The sequence below is a fragment of the Barbus barbus genome (genome assembly GCF_936440315.1).
Source record: "Barbus barbus genome assembly, chromosome: 1".
NCBI lineage: Eukaryota > Metazoa > Chordata > Actinopteri > Cypriniformes > Cyprinidae > Barbus > Barbus barbus.
In genome coordinates, this window is record NC_136729.1 from 43613752 (window position 1) to 43632650 (window position 18899).

The 18899-nt window shown below is 38.1% G+C and overlaps 1 protein-coding gene across 1 annotated transcript; it reads left to right on the forward strand.

The window, feature by feature from the left end:
• Window positions 1-1328: 1328 nt before the first annotated feature.
• Window positions 1329-17075, forward strand: LOC306872509 (zinc finger protein 821-like). The gene is made up of 6 exons (XM_079421103.1): window positions 1329-1713; window positions 8236-8367; window positions 8561-8673; window positions 10273-10371; window positions 11981-12144; window positions 12228-17075. Exons 1-6 carry the CDS (start codon window positions 1674-1676, stop codon window positions 13003-13005), a joined length of 1326 nt encoding a protein of 441 aa, XP_079277229.1. The 5' UTR covers window positions 1329-1673; the 3' UTR covers window positions 13006-17075.
• Window positions 17076-18899: the final 1824 nt, after the last annotated feature.

Sequence of the window (18899 nt, forward strand, 5' to 3'; positions counted from 1 at the left end):
AATAGGCACATACCTTATTGAATAAACACTTCTCTGATCCTACACACCTTTATTGTCATTTATGAACATTTTAATATGATGTCAACTTGGTGATATTTGGTGACATACACTAACAAATGTTTTTACTGCATTTAGAAAAGGGAGCCTGATCAAGCCGGCTGTCCCCATCTTTTCTGTTAAGAGAGAACATTATCTTTAACTTTGTTTTAATTGCATCTGAAGATGATGTCTGCTAAGTCTTGGGTCAGTTTACAGGTGCTGTTTTTTGCACTAATGTATTCCCTTAGTATCTAATTTACTGTAATAATTGATTAGCCAACACACACACTAAAAAGTAAATTTAACTCAGTGTATATGAGTTTATAGTACTCATATCTTAAATGGTTTAAGGCAATAGTTTCCTCAAATGGTTCGAGTTATAACTTGTCGGGTTATACATTGAATATTAGATAAACATGGACTGCCTAATGCTTCTGAAGCAATTAAATCACCCCATGCAAGTGTGCTTTTTCACTCAGAAATATGACGTTTTAGCACAAATCAGTACTTTAGTGAAATGCTATGGGAAAATATCAGGATGTCATTTTAAACCATACCAGGACCCAAAGGTACATTTCCACCACTAGGGGTGCATAATGCACCTAAATTTGAATCAGATATATGTATTGTTTTAATACATATAACTGAAGAAAAAACACATACACGCAAGTGTATCCCACAATGCCTCTCGTTGTTTCCTTTACAAACCAAACAGGCTTCCAATCACAGAAATGGAAAAACTGCTAGAAAGGTAATCTGTGAAAAAACCTGTGTTTAAAAGAGGGGTGGAGAAAAACGGCTGTGAAGTGATTGCTAATTGATCAAATGCGCGAAGTTTGAGCTCCCTGAAGGCCTACAAAACTGCTTGGCTCCTTAAAACCCATTTTACTTGCATCTGCTATCGATCACGTGCAACAAGTATTTTGTGTTTATAAAATATTTTTTTGAGTAGAGAGCAAAATAAATGTATAATGGATTCAATATAGTAGCCACTGCGTAGAAATATATAACATTTTCAGTGTTTCTCAGCTTTTGATTCAATCAGGTGGCGACTGTTACTTTTCTCAGCGCTGTTGAGGATCAACCAATCAGCGTTGAGTCGATAAATTAGATTTTTAATAATATTTCTGCAGAGCACGCTGCGACCTACTTTCCGTTGTATATCATGTAAAAACAATTCAAATTAGATTATATAAATGACCATGTTTACACGTGAATAGATGTTTCTAAACACGTTCTGAGATTTCAATGCATGTTAATGGGAAAGCGTGTTTCCGAGCCGCAGAGCGCCCCCTGCAGGAACACACGTGTTTCGTTGCTGGACTGGGAGGGAGATGATAATATTAGTCATTCTTCTTGAAAAAAAAAAACAAATGCATGTAGGTGAGGAGTCTCTGCAGTGCATTTGCCCGGCTCCTCTCATCTCTTATGTTTGGAAACCGAGCTCTATCGACATGAACTCGCTCTCATCGCGACCGAGACCAAGATGCCTGTTTGCGCGAAAGCGATCTTTAATTCTCTTTTAGTCAAATGAAGCTGATCGCGCCGTCTGGTGCTCAGCTCTGCTAAAGCATCTCCACATCAGTCGGATCAAAGAAGAGATTCGACTTTCTTTCATCCGGGAGGGGGATAATATGTCAAGACGCAAACAGACCAACCCTTTCAAAGTCAATTGTAGGTATCCCAGGTATTGTAAACACTTTTCATTTACTAGTTCGTGTCTCAATGGAGTGGCATTGAGTTGTTTGCTTTCGTTCAGTCATACATCCGCATTTTACTGAAGCCAGAGGCCAGGCGTCCACAAACTCTCATCACTATATATCCACGATATCAGATGCTTTAAACCCTAATCTAGAGGATATACTCAAGATTATATAGCCTCGGTGTTTGATGCTTGACCTGATTATGTGACCCTGCACCACAACATTACTATTGCAATGAAGCCTGTACAAGAAAAGAAAACAGATTTCTACTGCACATCTATAATGTTTGATAACCTGAAAATTCCTAATTGGCTCTATTTGTGTGTGTGTGTGTGCAAAAAAAATATTTTTTTCCTATTTCAGTTTTTAATTTTTTTATTTTCACACTTGTTTTCATCATTGGGAACATAAAGATGTTAACTCATATCTTTTGTAGTAATGCATTTAAATGTAAGAGATAAAAGTCATTCAATATAAATAGTCCTTTATAGAGTTTCTAACATTTAGATCTTGTTTGGCTGTCAGACGTGCATTATATTGCTTATTACACAGTTACTTACCAATTAATCAATACATGGACATGAAATTTCATTGTAGAGACAGTGGAGTGACAGAACACGATCACATTAATTTATTATGATTTAGAAATGTTATTGAATTTCTCTTTTGATCAATCAGCATCAAATAATCCAAAGAGCAGGTAAATATATGCTCATGATCACCAAAACCTCATGATTCAGTTCAGCTTCAGATATGTTGAGGCTCTCATCCAAAATTATGTTATTATATATTATTAGCATATATTTGCTTGTGATTCTCTCTTTATAGGGGGACACATACTCCATAATATAATGCAATGCGACTGTTAACTATTTTAATTTGGGTTGATTTACACAATTTCCAAAGATGTTTTGAAAGGTTGTGAGTTGGCTACGATGCAGACAGTGTATAAAACTGATCATTTATTAAGGTGTCACATGACTGAAGACCAAAGAAAGTAATATATATATATAATATTTAATATATATATCAAACTTTTGATCATATCTAACATTTGATCATATACACGCACTACTACACTGTAAAAGAAAATAATGTCTTGCTGTTTCTGTTGTAATATTTTGTGAAATTAACTAGCAAAAATAGTTCCAGAGTAAATCCTGTGTGTCTCATATTTACGATTGAAAGATTTTCAGAGCTGATGGAAGTGAAAGAGACGTTACTGTAAATGTTATAACGATTCGTGGCATCCAAAATAAAAGTTTTGTTTGCATAAGTGTACGGTTTATATTTATTTTGCATATATAAATACACACATGCATTTAAGAAACAAATGTTGTGTTTGTATATTAAAAATATTTATATATAAAATGAATGTAAATACATATATTCAACATTTATAAATATATAGTGTATGTATGTGTATTTATACGTAATAAATAGACACAGTTCACATATATTGTGTGAACAAAAACTTATTTTGGATGCAATTAATCGTTTGACGGCACTACAATGTTACTCAAGCTATTATTAAATAGGGACTCTAGCAGACACAGTGGGGTGCACTATGGGAAATGTTACTCTATGGGAACGTGTAAGACTGATCTTGTCAATTAGGCAAAGTGAGGCCTGAATTGCTTGTCTGGGTTTATCTGATGTCCGTCTATGACTATTCTTCCAGCCCACCAATCCAGACAGCATGCTAGGGCCCCGTCCCCTGCCCGTTCTCAGGATTTGTACCGTTTTCTGTCGGGTTGGTGGTTTTGTAAAGGCTGTGGGATGGTTTGAATTCAGGAGTGCTCTCATTGTTTGGCATCTGAGTTAAGTTTAGTCTCTTTTTGTCTGTTTTGTCCCCCCCCCCACCCCCTCCAATGACTTCAGCCTTTCTCTCGTGTCTGTTGGCTGATGAGTTTGTCTCTTTGTCTGGATTCAGACAGACACTGCGTCACCTCCTGCCTACAGACACACAGACTCTGAGATAACATCACAGTGGCACACAGAGGGGGGAGCGAGGAGAAGACGGATGGAGGGTGGAGAGACAGATGTACAGACAGAACTGGCAGTGGGGGATGGGAAACGCTCTTGCATCAATCACGGGCTGACTGCCGTGGAGCCGCTCTGTTGTATCCGTTAATAGTTAAACGCTGATATCCCTCATGCAAGTCTTCTGTCCTTGTAGATGCTCCCAAACACCCTTTGAAACCATCCTGAGGATGCTGGGAAAGTGTAGGGTGCAAGCTCTTGGTGATTAGTAGTCGGCTGTTGTTTTTCAGATGGAAAACAACATGTGGTGGATGCATTCCTGAAACGGTCTGAGCTCAAATGTAGACTAAAGCTTGCTGAAGTTCTATCAATTCAATTATAAAATCAGATTGTAGTCCTCTTGGTCTCATGGTTTATCAGCTGCCTTGATCAGAGGCAAGCATCACTATTACTATTGCTTATACATAGAGTTAAGGGAGAGTTCATCCAAACATTTGGTCATTATTTACTCCCCTTCATGTAGTTCCATTCTTTCTTCTCTTGAGCAAGGTCTCAGATTTTATTTTTTTTGTACATACACACTTAAACAACAGAGTTTTCACAGCGATGCCATAAAAGAATTTTAGAACCAACTAAAGAGACCTTTTGTGGAATGCAAAGATTCTACTCTCTTAGGCCCCGTTTACACTAGTGTTTCGTTTCAAAACGGCATTTTAGAATGACAACGATCCTCGTCTACACTAGCGTTTCAGAAACGATCTCCGTCCACACTACACAACCGAAAACGTACGTCACATGACTATTCATGCAGGAACAACCATTGATATGATTCCCTATTATTTAGATGGTGCTTAGAGCGGTCGAAGGGTTAATCTTACCTTTACATATCCAAAGTCCCTTTAAGGCAAGTCATGTCACGCGGTGGCCATCTTTGAAACGCCTCTCAGGCATGCAAGTGCAGCTCCTAGGTGCACGTCTCAGAAGGCGACCGGGACTTATAACGGCAGATGCAGTGATGCGCGATTGGCTCAGAAGGCGGGGCTTCGATCGATAGAGCAGCCATATTGAGCGTTGCATTTCAAAACTATACGAGTGACACATCTTGGGTATTCTATAGTCTTTGACATATCTATGGGTACAGTAATGAGCATGATGTTATCGTTTACACCGTCATCAAGGATACGTAGAGAGAATGTGGGCAGCAACGCCATCGTTTTCAAAAGTCTCCGTTTGGTCCGTTTACACTGAAACGCAACCCCGGAGTTTACAAACTAAAACGGGGTCTGCAGCATTTTCAAAAGTCTCTGTTTTCGACCTCGAAAACGCCGGAGTAGTGTAACCGATTAAAACGAAAACGCACTAGTGTAAACTGGGCCTTAAAAAGTAAACGCATTCCAAGAAGAACTTTTAACATCCATAGAATCTTTCCTCTGCACAAAGGTTGCATTGCAAAAAAGGTTCGTTAGATTGTTGAAAAGAAAGAAAATCATGGTTCATGTTCACTGAAATGTTCTTTGTGGAACCTAAAATGGTTTTCTATATGGCATCCTTTGGAAGCCTTATATTTAAGAGTGCATGGATGTTAAAGGATCTTCATGGAACCATTGATGGCAAAAAAAACAACCTTTATTTTTAGGAGTTTACAATGGAAATGAATGGTCATTAGATTTGTTTGGTTACCAACATTCAAAATATCTTTTGTTTGTGTTTAGAAGAAAGTCACAGAGGTTTGGAACGACATGAGGGTGCGGAGTACATGATGACATTCATTTTTGGGTCAACTATCCCTTTAAGGATTTTAGTCAAATTTATGCATTGATCAAATGGCTATGTAATGCATAATTTGAACAACTGGAGTACCTTATTTTATTGTCTGTGTCCTAATAGGGATACAAGAGCATAGAAGACTGAAAGACTTGTCATTGTTCAAGCCGAGGAAGAGCTGTCGTCAGACGATTGATGATCTTGTGTGGATTGATTTTTTTGTTGTTGATGTGATGTTAGATACAGGAGTTCAATTAAATGTCCATCTTATATTTTGGTTGCATTTGTGAGCTAAAGAAATTGTAACTGGTTGCGTAAAATAGGTACATAATATCAATATATCAGTCGCAGGCTCCTGAATGTTATCAAAATGTAATCGTATTGCAGAAGGTTTTGAAGTGTCGGCAAATATTGTATCGATGGTTTTGAAAATCAATGTCAAGTTGTATCTTAAAGAAACAACCTATTTTCACCACTACTAATGTACACTCACTGTGTGCTGTAATAATACCCATAAAGCATGATTCTAACCTTGATCTCCATATCAAAATTGGCCAGAGAGTGATTCATCTTTTCTGAATCATTCAAAAACATTGAGTTTCTCAGAGGTTTCGCTTAAAGGTATAAAATAATATAAACAGCTGTTGAAATAGAGTAGAGATTTGGAAACAGTATTATCAGAAAGTCAATATGCCAAATCAGGTGTTACTTTTATGAGAGATCAGACTCTTTCATTTTTTCCTGACGAACGATAAAACACCTCATCAACCTTCCAGAACACTGTATCGTGTTGCACTGGCACTTAAAAGCATAAAACCTGGTTTTATTGGCATGCTGGTTGCCATTCATGTTACTGATTAAAGCAGCTTCGCAGAAGGTGTTTGGTGGATGGCGGCGATGGAGTAATAATGGGATGCATGCAGAGGGAAAAGCATCTCCATGTGGGCGTATGGAGTGCTTCTGGAGGAGATGATTCTCACAGGCATGGACTCGGCACGCAGGAGATGCAGGCTGTTTCCTCTGGGACTGCAGTGTATGTTGAGTTGAGCGTGTAACGTGGGGGTTGGTGAGCCTGAGGTGGAGTGTGCGTGTTTGTAATGTGTTAATGCAGCATCAACTATTGTTCTGATCGCACAACACCACCGCAGCTCTGGCCTCCGTTTTTGATGCGGTCCGTCTTTCTTTGAAATTCAAAATTGAAGTGAGATTTATTCAGATTCGGGCTTTTTGATGTACATCTAGGAGTCTTTTTGGTGACACTTTCCTATGAAGCCTGTATTGATAATGCATTATAAGGGTGTTCATTATAACGCTTGCATAATGCCTTATATACATAAAAAACAGTAACACTTTACAGTAAACATTAATGCATTGACTAATAGTGAGCAAAACACTTAGTTATTTGTTATTTAGTTAAAAAATGCAACTATTTGTTGTTAGTTTAAGTCAGATCCATTAAATAATATTAACAGATACAACTTTTGATTTTAATAATGTATTGTTAAATCTTAATGCTATTTTCATTGTTGGTTCATATGAACTGATGCAGTTAAATAACGGAACCTTATTGTAAGACCTGTCCCAAAGATCCCAATAATGTGTTGAATAATAGTAACAGTGTTGTCACGATAACAAAATGATGACTTTGATACGATAACTAAAATATCTCAATACAGCAAAAACCTAAAACAATGGGAAAAGTAACTGAATAATAGATGACAGGACATGGAACTTAAAAATCTTTCATTTATTATTATTTAAATAGCAATTTAAGGGAGGGTGTTACAAGTGTGTATCTTATTCACAATATAGTTACTTTATTATATTTATAAAACTTATCTGAGTGCATTAGTTTAAGCTCATGCACAGGTAACTCATTTACATCTGGAATAAAGTTGTGTGGTTTTCATGCCATTATAATAAAAATGTTTAAAGCAAATTTCTTATATAACCCATTCATGGCTGTTTAAAGAAGATTCCGTTTCTATTTATTTATAGCAGACAAATGCCACTTATACATATTATGACCACATTATAAAGCCTTTGGATGTTTACAAGACTTTCTATACATGAGTGGATATAACGTGTGTTATAAGTCATCATACTCTTAATAATTATAACCACAAATAGTTAAGAATTGTGTGTTATAACTGTTTATGAGATCATGCATAAGGCAGTGTGCATGCATTATAATGCCTTAAGAATACTTTTATAATGCAGCCTTCATAGAAAGTGTTACTATTTCTTTTTTTCATAGAAACATCCATAGTTCAGATTTACACTAGATACCTGTGGCATTATTTGTTGTGAGAATACAGGTCTTTCGTGTAGCCACCTTTTGGCCTAAATAATATTTTACAATATGAATGGGTGTTTGCATGATATTTTGAAGAACGTTGGGGTCTATACAACACTGAATTTTAATGTATGGGCAAAAGAAACCTGATTGATTCTTCTGAATGTCTTTTGTGTTCCACAGTTTTAGAACAACATGAAAGAATTGTCATTTTTGGTTGAAAACGCATGAATGATGCCTCAAATCGTATATATTTGGTGACAAAAACAATCTTATATTTACGAAGCGACCTGAGTTGGGCCTGTATTCAACAACCTAGCAATCACCCAGAAACTCTCAAAATACCCTAGAAACCACATAGCAATGCTCTAGCAACCAAAGCAGGAAAGCCCTTAAAAACTAGTTTGAAATATAGTGGCATTCTCAGTGACCGTGTCGTTTCGCTCACAGGGCCTTTTCACACGACTGGGTTGTCCGGCCCGCAGCACACTTTTGAGATGGATGCTAGAGATGACTTCATTGAGGACGGGGAATGCCATAGCAACAACTCACAGGAACCTGAAGAGCAAGACAGCACAAGTGGTGAGACACACGGCTTCAGAGGCAACTCGCGACTGCATGTCTATGAAATTATTTATACATTTGCTTACTGTTCATAAAATATAAAAAAACAAACAGGAAGACAGCTGTGATTGTAGTGTTGAGACATAAAAGCAATGTGACCAGTGATGGAGCCATTGATAACATTATGAACTTTTTTCCCCTATGCTGCCAGACGACGGAGATAGTGATTTTGATAAAGACGACTCCTCAAATGCCTCTGCTGATGACAGCATGATGAGTAATAAGAGCAGCCACTGCCCCATACTACATGATGACGTCAAGGAGGTGAGTGATGGAGGTTTAGTGTAAGAAGCAGATGGTTGTGTGATTATCTTGCATTCTTCTGTTATCATGATTTGCATGACAACATTGTCACAGACAATGCTCAGACAACTAAAAAAAATAAATTAAAAAAAGAGCCTTGACTAGTTCTTTAATTTTAATTCACAAACAGATTGAAAAATGTGTTTCAAATTACATTAAAACATTCCCCATATTTTAGTATTTTGTGGACTCGTTTTACACAAAAGTTTTGGGAATTTCTTTTTTTATCAGCTTTACATGCTTTTCATGTGATTTTGGCCCATTTTATCAAAGCATAAAATATTTATAATGTAAAGTACAAATACATTTTTTTCAGTCCCACTTTAAATTAAGTGGATTTAACTACTATCTACTTACATTTAAATTAATAATTTGGTACAATGCTTATATTGTATACATACATGTTTTTACATTGTACTTACATTTTTAAAAAAATACCTGCGTGTAATTACATCTTTATTGAATTTCTGTAAAAACACTGTTGACCCATCCCTTACTCCCTAACCCACCCTTAAACCTACCCATACCACCAAACCTGTTCCTAACCTCACCCGTATCCCACCTCAATAGCAGCAAAAGTATTTTGCAATACAATATGTACAATGTACTTATTTTTTGAGTACATAGGCCTAGTATTTAAGGCCACTTAATATAAAGTGGGTCCCTGGATTGAGATGAGAGCTTGGAGGAAGCTATCATTGGATATTATATAATTGTATATGTGTGTGTGTATATATATATATATATATATATATATATATATATATATATATATATATCTGCCAATATTGAGACGTTGTCAGGCCATATGTCAGTAAAAACTCATCTTCCTGTCCTATCAGCCCTTGTACTGTGCTCGTAACGCGTGCTCTTTGATTGCACACACAAATACTGTGGCGCGCGCTGTAGTCTGTATCATTTCATATTCATTTGAAGATTGATGCATAAAAGTATATTTAAAAACTTTAAATGTTTGGTGGGATTAATCGCAATTAATTTTAGAAAAAAATTCTAAAATCCATACGCAATTAATTAGTTCTTTTTTTTTTAATCAGTTGATAACACTAATACATACACATATATATTAAGCTACTCCAAAGATGTATTGTTTGTAGCAGATTTCCATTCTGATTTGATAATTGAATAAGTTAAGCATGTGGAATTTTTGAAGGCCACTGTACATGATTGTCATTTTATTTACAAGTCTGTGTGACTTAATACAATTTTAAGGTGAAAAGCATGACAAAATTCTGTGTCATCCCACCTCAACGATTGCTGGCATCTTTAAGGGTTGATAGATATTTTTGTAGGGTGACTCATGGCTGTATAGAAACCCAGTTGACACGACAGTTGGAATGAGTCACGAGGGCTTATGCATTAATTTGTCTGCCATACCACACCAGTGTCGCATCAGTCATCCACAGCTACAGTCATCAGCAGTTTCAGAGAACAGTCACTTGTGTGCAATCATACTATATACAAAAATATTACCCTACATTTCAGACAATAAGCCTTGTTACTCATCGTTTTAACTGTTTGTTGGTGCATTATGTCTTTTAGGAGAACGAGGAGGGGACAGACCAGGGGGGCAGTTTTGCATGTCCTCTTTGTTCCCTGGAGTTCAGTAGCCCAGATCAGCTCATTGCACACGTCTACCAGGTGAGGATCCACTACCTAAGCCTATTGTATCTTTAAGGCCCTGTTTACACTTGGTATTAAGATGCGTTTTGGTCAATCGGATCACAAGTAGACGCTAAATACAGGTGTAAATGGGATGTGAATCATTTTGAGCTCGTCCACTTTCGACCACTTCCAGAGGTAGTCGAAAACGCATTCGACCGGATTGCTTTCATGGTGTAGACGCTGATGTGGTCGAATGCATTCGAGCAGCCACAAAAGGCTGCCTACTCTCCTAATACTGACCTAATACACATGTAATCATTGCGAGACGTACAAGGACTCGTGCTTCGTGTTGTGTGTCACCGCAGTTAAATTGCAGTCTATCGTGATAAAAAATAAAACAATCAAACCTATATAATGAGTTTGGAAATTTTTGAAAAATGCACTAACTAAACCCATTAGATTTTAGCCAACTAAATTTACTGTAGATTTAGTCGACTAAAACTAGACAAACTAAAATATGACAAACTAAATGGCATTTTAGTCAAAAGACTATGACAAACTAAATCAAAATTAACACTGGTGGACAAGAGACAGATTAAAACGCCAGGTGTAAACGGGTGTGTGTTCATTGTCCACTTGTGATACGGTCGACCAAAATGCATCTTAATACCAAGTGTAAACAGGGCCTTAAGACGCTTTTTACACCTGGTATTAAGATCTATCTTGGGTGATCCAATCACAAGTGGACATTGCTAAATTCATGTGTACTGGAGTCCAAAAACGTTTTGTGATCAAATCACTCAAACTACATTCAGAGCTTGTCAATGATGTGCAGATTGTGAAGCACACCTAAAAGCTGGAATGCACGGTATGACTAAAACAATAGGCGACATATAGTTGCTGACTTTGTAAACTGTAACAGACAAAGGCTAGACATCATACACTAAACAACTGGAGATCACACACTAACGGACTTTAAAATCATTCTGAACACAAACTCAAGCAGCAGTGACATAAAAACTGTATGTGTACTAAAATTGGCTCACAACATGTTTTATAACCTCAGACCGGATGAAATCCAAATCTGAAGCGAAAAATCGCAGTCTTTGTCGATCGCACACTACACAAATTTCTGTGAAATATGTGTGCGGTTCCCCAAAATTTGCAGACTGGCTCTTATTTTCGGCTCCTCCATACTGGAAATCAGGCAAAAATCTATGCAAAAGTTGCTTAATATATTCCAAGTTCAAATGAAAATTCTTTTGTCATTCACTCAATTGTATGCCGTTCCAAACCTGTAATACTTACTTTCTTCCATGCATGGAAATTATTAATGATGTAACCCTTTTCAAATCTTTTCAAACCATTTATAATGAATGGAGACTTATCAAATTATGTTTACTTTTCACCCTTTTTGAAGCTTGAAAGCTCTAGTCCCTATTGTAATTGCTTGGAAACAATGACCAGTACATTATTTAAAATCGTCTGGAAGATAGAAAGCCAAATGGATTTGGAACAACAAAAGTGAATAATGACCATTTTAATTTTTGGACTGTTCCTGGACTGGAATTTTTGGACTGGAAGTCTCTTCATTTGAGAAGAATTAATGTATGAAATCTCTTTGTACCTTATTTACTTTGATCAGCACACAGCTGTGGGTGGCAGTAAGAGTTATATCTGTCCTGTTTGTGGAAGAGCTCTCAGTTCTCCAGGCTCTCTTGGTCGCCATCTTCTCATCCATTCAGAGGACCGACTGTCCAACTGTGCCGTATGTGGGGCTCGCTTCACAGACACCAACAACTTCAACAGGTCAGTTCTTTACTCAAGACATGATTTACTAGGATGCTGTGATTCATTGTTGTTTCTAACCGTTTCCTGGTCTGAAATTGTAGAGAACAGCTGAAGGAGTTCCTCGACACAAGCAGTATAGAGATCAACAGTGAGGGTGAGGCCTGTGCCATGTCCAACTCTTTACCCAGAAGCACAATGACTAACCCAAACACAAATCCTGGTCCTGGACTGACCTCATTGGCAGATGGTCTTCTCCCTTCTGCACCTCCTCTTCCCTCACTCTCTGACAGCCTCAGTCCTTCCAGCACGGGACTTCCGCCTCTTCCAGACCTTATGAACCCTATGCCCGTGTACCCAGCTGGGGTTTTGTTGGTCTGCAACAGCTGCATAGCCTACCAGCAGCTTGTGGATGCCCAGTCGCCATCCATGCGGAAATGGGCAATCCGTAGGAAGAACGAACCCGTAGCGGTGCGGACGCAGCGGCTTGAACGGGAACGAACGGCCAAGAAGACCAAGCGGGCATGTGAGTCACCAGAGGAGCGGGAGATGCGCCGTTTACGAGACCGTGAGTCAAAGCGTCTGCAAAGGATGCAGGAGACGGATGAACAGCGGGCACGTCGTTTGCAGCGAGACCGGGAGGCCATGCGACTCAAGCGGGCCAACGAGACGCCCGAGAAGAGGCAGGCAAGACTAATCCGTGAGAGGGAGGCCAAGAGGCTAAAACGGCGCTTGGAGAAGATCGACCCATCGCTGAGAAACCAGATTGAGCATGACCCTGCTGCGATGGCTGCGCTCACTGCTGATATGAGTCTATTCCAGTTTTCCTTTCCCATGTCCGTCCCTTCCATGGACAATGGACTGTTTATGAAGCTTCCCTAACAAGCACAGCTCCAAACACACCTCTCAGCCCAACACTTAAGAATTCGCCATTCTTAAAGAATAACTATCTTGACCATAGTTGTGATGAGAAGGTTATGGTCTTGCAGTTGCAAGGAGGTGCTCACCCTGACAGCGATTTGCAGTGTCGTAGGCACCAGATGAATGAATGAATGAATGAATGAATGAATGAAGACAGATTTGAGGCAACACGAAAGACCATGAGTTGCAATGCAACAATGTTGTGCAGAATTCAACTTGACGCAGACAGGCAGCAACACACATGGTGACTACCAGTGGGAGTGTATCCAACAAAGCTCAGGTTCCACTGCCTGATACACTTAGATATTGTAGTTGAGTACAGAAGTGGTTCTACAGGATAGACAAGGCAATTGTTTCGAACCCCTAAGGGTGGCAGATTAGAGTAGTCAACAGCAAGAAGAAATAAATCTCTTAAAAACTAAAGCTTGGCAAAGAACCCCTCTAGGGGGCCTCATCCCTTTAACCACGTTGTCAGTGAAAAATCAAACGAAGAGTAGGCATCATGCAGATAATGTTCCCATCTGGTAGTCAGAAGAGGAAACCAGAGTCCCACAATCACTATCAGTCAAGTAGGAACACCTACTAGCGACCAAGACCACGCCAACTTGCCAAATTCCAATTATTTAATTGCTGTCAGTGTGAACAACCCTTTATGGATTTCTGTAACATAATTAACTGAACTTTTGAACTGAATTGCAAATCTTCTCAGTAAGCATGTTTTAGGAGACTTGTCTACTTTGTTTTAAACAGGTTCTCTGTTTGCACACGGACCTACAGTGACAGGAGTGAGATGTGTAGCCACACTCCACAGTTTTTACCTGCAACTATGGCTCACCTCCCAGAACCCAAGATTGGGTCACTACTAGCTCATACTCGCAGAACAAACTACCTCACCATGGGATCTTTGCATGGCCTAGTCACACCTGTGGCCTTGACCGGAACCACAGGGGCTGTGCAGGTCCACACACTGACTACATGTTCCCTATGCCAACACATATACTTGTCCAGGGGTGTAGTCCTCTTGTCCTGCTCCTGGAGGGTTCATCCTCCAGAATGCTCCCCTGAACCATCTAATCAAGGTATTCAGGGTTACATGAAACCCCCAGGCAGGTGTGTTGGAGTAGATTGGAGATAAACTCTCCATGATGTTGGTCGTCCTAGTGCAGGATTGGACATCCCTGGTATGGGACACCCCATTGACCTACATGTTCACCGAAACAACAACACTTTATTTAAATGCTGTTCGAATGCCGCTGACCCAAATGCTGAAATCTAAGTGGGCTTGCAGTCTTTGCTTATGCAGACCATAAGGTGTCCTACTTGTCAAGATTTACAAGGATATCACCTTTGCAGCCACTGTGTCCCTCAGTGCACCCTTTATTTGAGCCCGGACTGGCTCAACTAACTGACAGTCTGTCTGGCATAATATCACTTAAGTGTGGACTCCACAAAAGACTTCAAGGGCTGAGGGTGCCATTTGGGACAAGGCCTCTATTGGAGACTTTGTCCTTTTCTAAAAGAGGAAGGTCATTTCTGCGGATATACTGTTAGATACTAAAAGTATCCGTTTCAAAGCACATTTAGACACACTTCTCTGACCTCCCAAAGGCTTTATATCTTATCACAATGCTACACGGGTTGATATTTGTCAAAGAACTCAGGGATGGTGTGGATCACCGGCATCCTCCTGAGAACACAAGAGGAGCAGGAGACCTCCTCTTCCTCATTATCATCACCACTTGCTCAGATCATATAGGCCTACTGCATTTTACTCACCTTTACTGGTCACATTGGCCTTTTTTTCTCTTGTTCAGACTGCAAACTCCTCACCTGAGCCAAAATGTCGATATGGATATTACGCAACTCCATGACGTCTCAACTAACCAACCATTCTCTGCTGCTCTTACTGTACTGTATAATGTGTATGTTACCTCTTTAAACCAGTGTGGTCCCGCACTGGACCTAGGAATGCTAGTTGTTAATGGTGAGGCACTTTGTGTGTGCTCGATCTCTGTGGCAACATAAGTAGTGTACAAATTCAAACTGTTGCCTTTGTCACTGGAAAGTTGTGCTTTGGTTTTATATTTAATGGTTTAAATGAATTTGTGTGCTAATTCTATGAGATGTGCAATGATGTAAAGGTTTAGCGAATGCATGTACAATGAAACAATCAGGACAAACACTTCCAGAGAGAAATCCCTCCTATATGAAGCAGTGATGACGCTGCATATGTATGTAAAAATTTAAATGACAAGGTAAAGACACATTTGCAAATGTTTCACGCTATTTAAAGGTGAAGTGTGTAATTTCTGCTCAACATTTGATGGCCAAAATAACACTTGCATCCCAAACACTGTCCCCTGTCTTCCATTATTCACCAAACAGGTACTCCCACCAAACATTCTAACCAATTCAGAAGTTGACATGTTGGTACGCCCAACAAACAAAGCAAAAGCACCGCAGTGTTTATGGTAGTGGTTCTTAAACTTTTTGAGTTGACCACTTTGAGTAAAACAACAAAAGCAGACCACCAAATCTCATTCGGAGGTGTCATTCAATGCCCTTTTCACCGATTCTGTCATGAGCCACAGTAAATTTTTGAGAAGCCTTCTTTTGATGAGCCGACTGTTTGCTACCTAAGAACTGGAAAACAAACGCTTACGTACACTTGACAACAGACAACAAACACTTAAGCATAAAATGAGTGTTAGTGTTGGTTGGTTAATTCGATGTTGGTGCTTTTATTTATTCAAGTCATTTTTATAGACTAAACTCACAAACAACAGTTTAAGAACCACTCTACAAGTTGAGAGAACATTACACGCGTCACCTTGAAACTTTACTCACTTCTCAGCGTTTCATTTTGGACGGAAGGGCCAGTCATGCTAAAACTGTCTGTAAGTACCTCTTGAAAACAGGGTAGACTGTGTATGATATGTATATCTTATATTTCATTCCAATACTTATTACAATTTATTTATTACTACAGTGAATGACGCACATTTCGGTGTTTTAAATTCACAATGTTGTCATTACCTTCTTTAGAGATACCTCGAATACTCAAAGTGAAGCAGCTGAGCTTTCCCGCACAGTTGAAGGCAACTGGATACTGGTCCCACGTTTATGCTGTTGTGAAGTATTAATGATGGGCTCCTTAAGTAAAAGAAAGGATTTAATGTACATGTGATGAAGCATCACTATGCAATTGAGAGCTGTACTCAAACTTTGTATTACTACTATGCAGTTGATATGAAAGTAAATGGACTCAAAGATCACAAACCTCAGGCAACTCTTGACAGTCAAGCCATTGGTCCTCAAATCCGTAACCCTCGACCACCAGATCCATCCTTAGTTTTGTTTTCAGTTACTCCCTTGATAAGGACCACGTTGATGTTGATGTATGCACATTCAGGAAGAGCAATGCAATTTATGACCAATTCCCTGAAATTCATTATAAAGCACTGAATTATTTCATACAGTAGCATCAAAGTTGTGGAAACCCATCCTGATGCAATGAGAAAAATGAAATGATTCTCTGTATTCCAGAAAGAGATGTTGGCAGGATGCATTGTCTATTTTGAAGATAAAATATAAAAGAGTATTTTCAAACCTTAACCCTATTTAGTCTGCATTATTCCTAAACTAGAATTTTTAGTGGTATGCATTGCCATGTGACGTGTTATGTATTAAACAACCATTTTCTTTTAATAATGTTTGTGCATATAAGTCAGTAAACCCCTGGAAATGGAACTTGCATGGTATAAACTACATGTTCTAAATGCATTTATACAAGCTTTTCATTAAGGATTGGAGTTCAGCAATGACTTGTCTTTTTGTCAGTCTATCTAGGTATTTTCATGATAATGTTTACAAATCTAAAAGGCCAAAATGAATGAAACTTAATAAAAGTGACAAGGTCACAAAGCCAAATGGTCCTGTTCAGAAAGCCATGCTCTGTTATTGGGTTAACAGATTGAATGCTCATCTTAAAAGCAGGAACAGAATGTGGAATAAACATTGACTTTACTGCTACGAGTCTGTTTCTGTCTTCCTCTCTTGGAAAAATGTATATGTAAAGTGAGATTAAAACATCTGAGACCACACTGAAAATCTGGTATTCAAAAATTGTCATGCTGATAATATTATTTGTAACAGAGCATTTGGTCTCAGACTTTCAGGCCCTACTGTAATAAAAAGATGATATAATGCATTTAATCTGAAATTTGGTCACAATACATTGACTCATTTATCTTAATTATTTTCAGAAGCATGCTGAAAACCAAAAATAATTCACCCCCATGTGTAATATTAAAAAACAAAACAAATAGCAATACACAAGTTGTACATTCAGACTCAAGAATTGTATTTTTTTTTTTAAATGAATGCATAATACATTGGGTATTATTGTAATCATAATCTAATATTAAACTCTGCATTGTATTCTTCAGGTGCGTCAATGCACTTTTACAACTCTATTTAGAATTTATTACATTTACTAATCGAATGGAATGCATATGAAAAAAACAGACGTCAAGCCAGCATGTTAATATTATATAGATATATTATATTGTGTTTACTTAACAAACATGATAAATGCAATGTTTCCAAGAAGTTAGCTGTAACAATAAAAATACAATATCTTTGTGTCCTTACATAGAATTAAAACAGGAAAACAAAAATAAAACAAAACAGCCCTAAGTAGTTCACAGAGAGGTACAAATATACAGTACAAATCTATTTTTATTAAAAAAAGGGTACAAATAAAAATGCAACAAAATATAGTTATTAATGCTTTGTAAAGTTCAGGTAGGTGTAGGGTAGTCTAAGGGAGCACTTTGGGTAGACAACTCTAAGGCTTCTGAGAAGAATTAATACATATTGGTACGGCCATACGATATTAAAATGTACTATACAAAGTTTATACAACCTGGATTATACTTGAGGATTGAATATTACACTTACATCATTGCATATATTTCGCAGATTTTATGCATTAAACAAAGATGCCATCTCTTTTAAAACCGGTCACACATCACATAAAAAGCAGTGTCACTTAGTGCCAAGAAGTACAATGTCAAATTCGAGAGTATATAATGATTCCTTTAAAACCTTGCAACCGTTAGAAACCTGATTTCAGCCGACATTATTGACTCTGGCCTGCCGTGCCACCGAGTTCTGTCTGGGATTTACACAAACCGCCATGTGTTAGCTTCATAAAGCCTTCCAAAACTATATATACATAAAAAAATAAGCAATTTGAAGCAATGATATCAATATAACGCACTGAAATGATATCCTCAGTCGTTCTCACACTTCACAAACTATGACATGTCAGCTCAAACCTCATTTGGCCGACAGTCAACAGGGAGACTAAATGGACTTCCCAGGACTCTCAGCTCCAACTATATCAATAACTGCAAAGATCCTCGCTTTATACGCATCTTCTAACACAGACTGCAATAAATTTAGCTTTCACTCACTTCCTCGAACCATTTTAATGAAAAAAAAAAAGCAAGTTCCAGTGATAAAGAGCTGGTAGTTTTTTTTTTTTAAAGCATACCACATCTATTTTATCTCAATAGTAATGCTGACCGAGAAAACAAATATCTTTGTAATATTTCAAATACAAAATTTAGAGGCCATTTGATTTTGGGCCAAAATATGATTTTGTCAGTGTTGGGGAGTAAATAGGTACATGTAACGGCGTAAATAAATTACAAAAGTAACTAATCCATTACAGTTACTGAGGGGGGAAAAGAAAGTGTAATTAAATTACTGTTATGAAAATGTTAACGATTACAAAGGGGGCTACATCTGAATATTTTCTGTAAAAGCTAGGATGTGTTAATATTAAT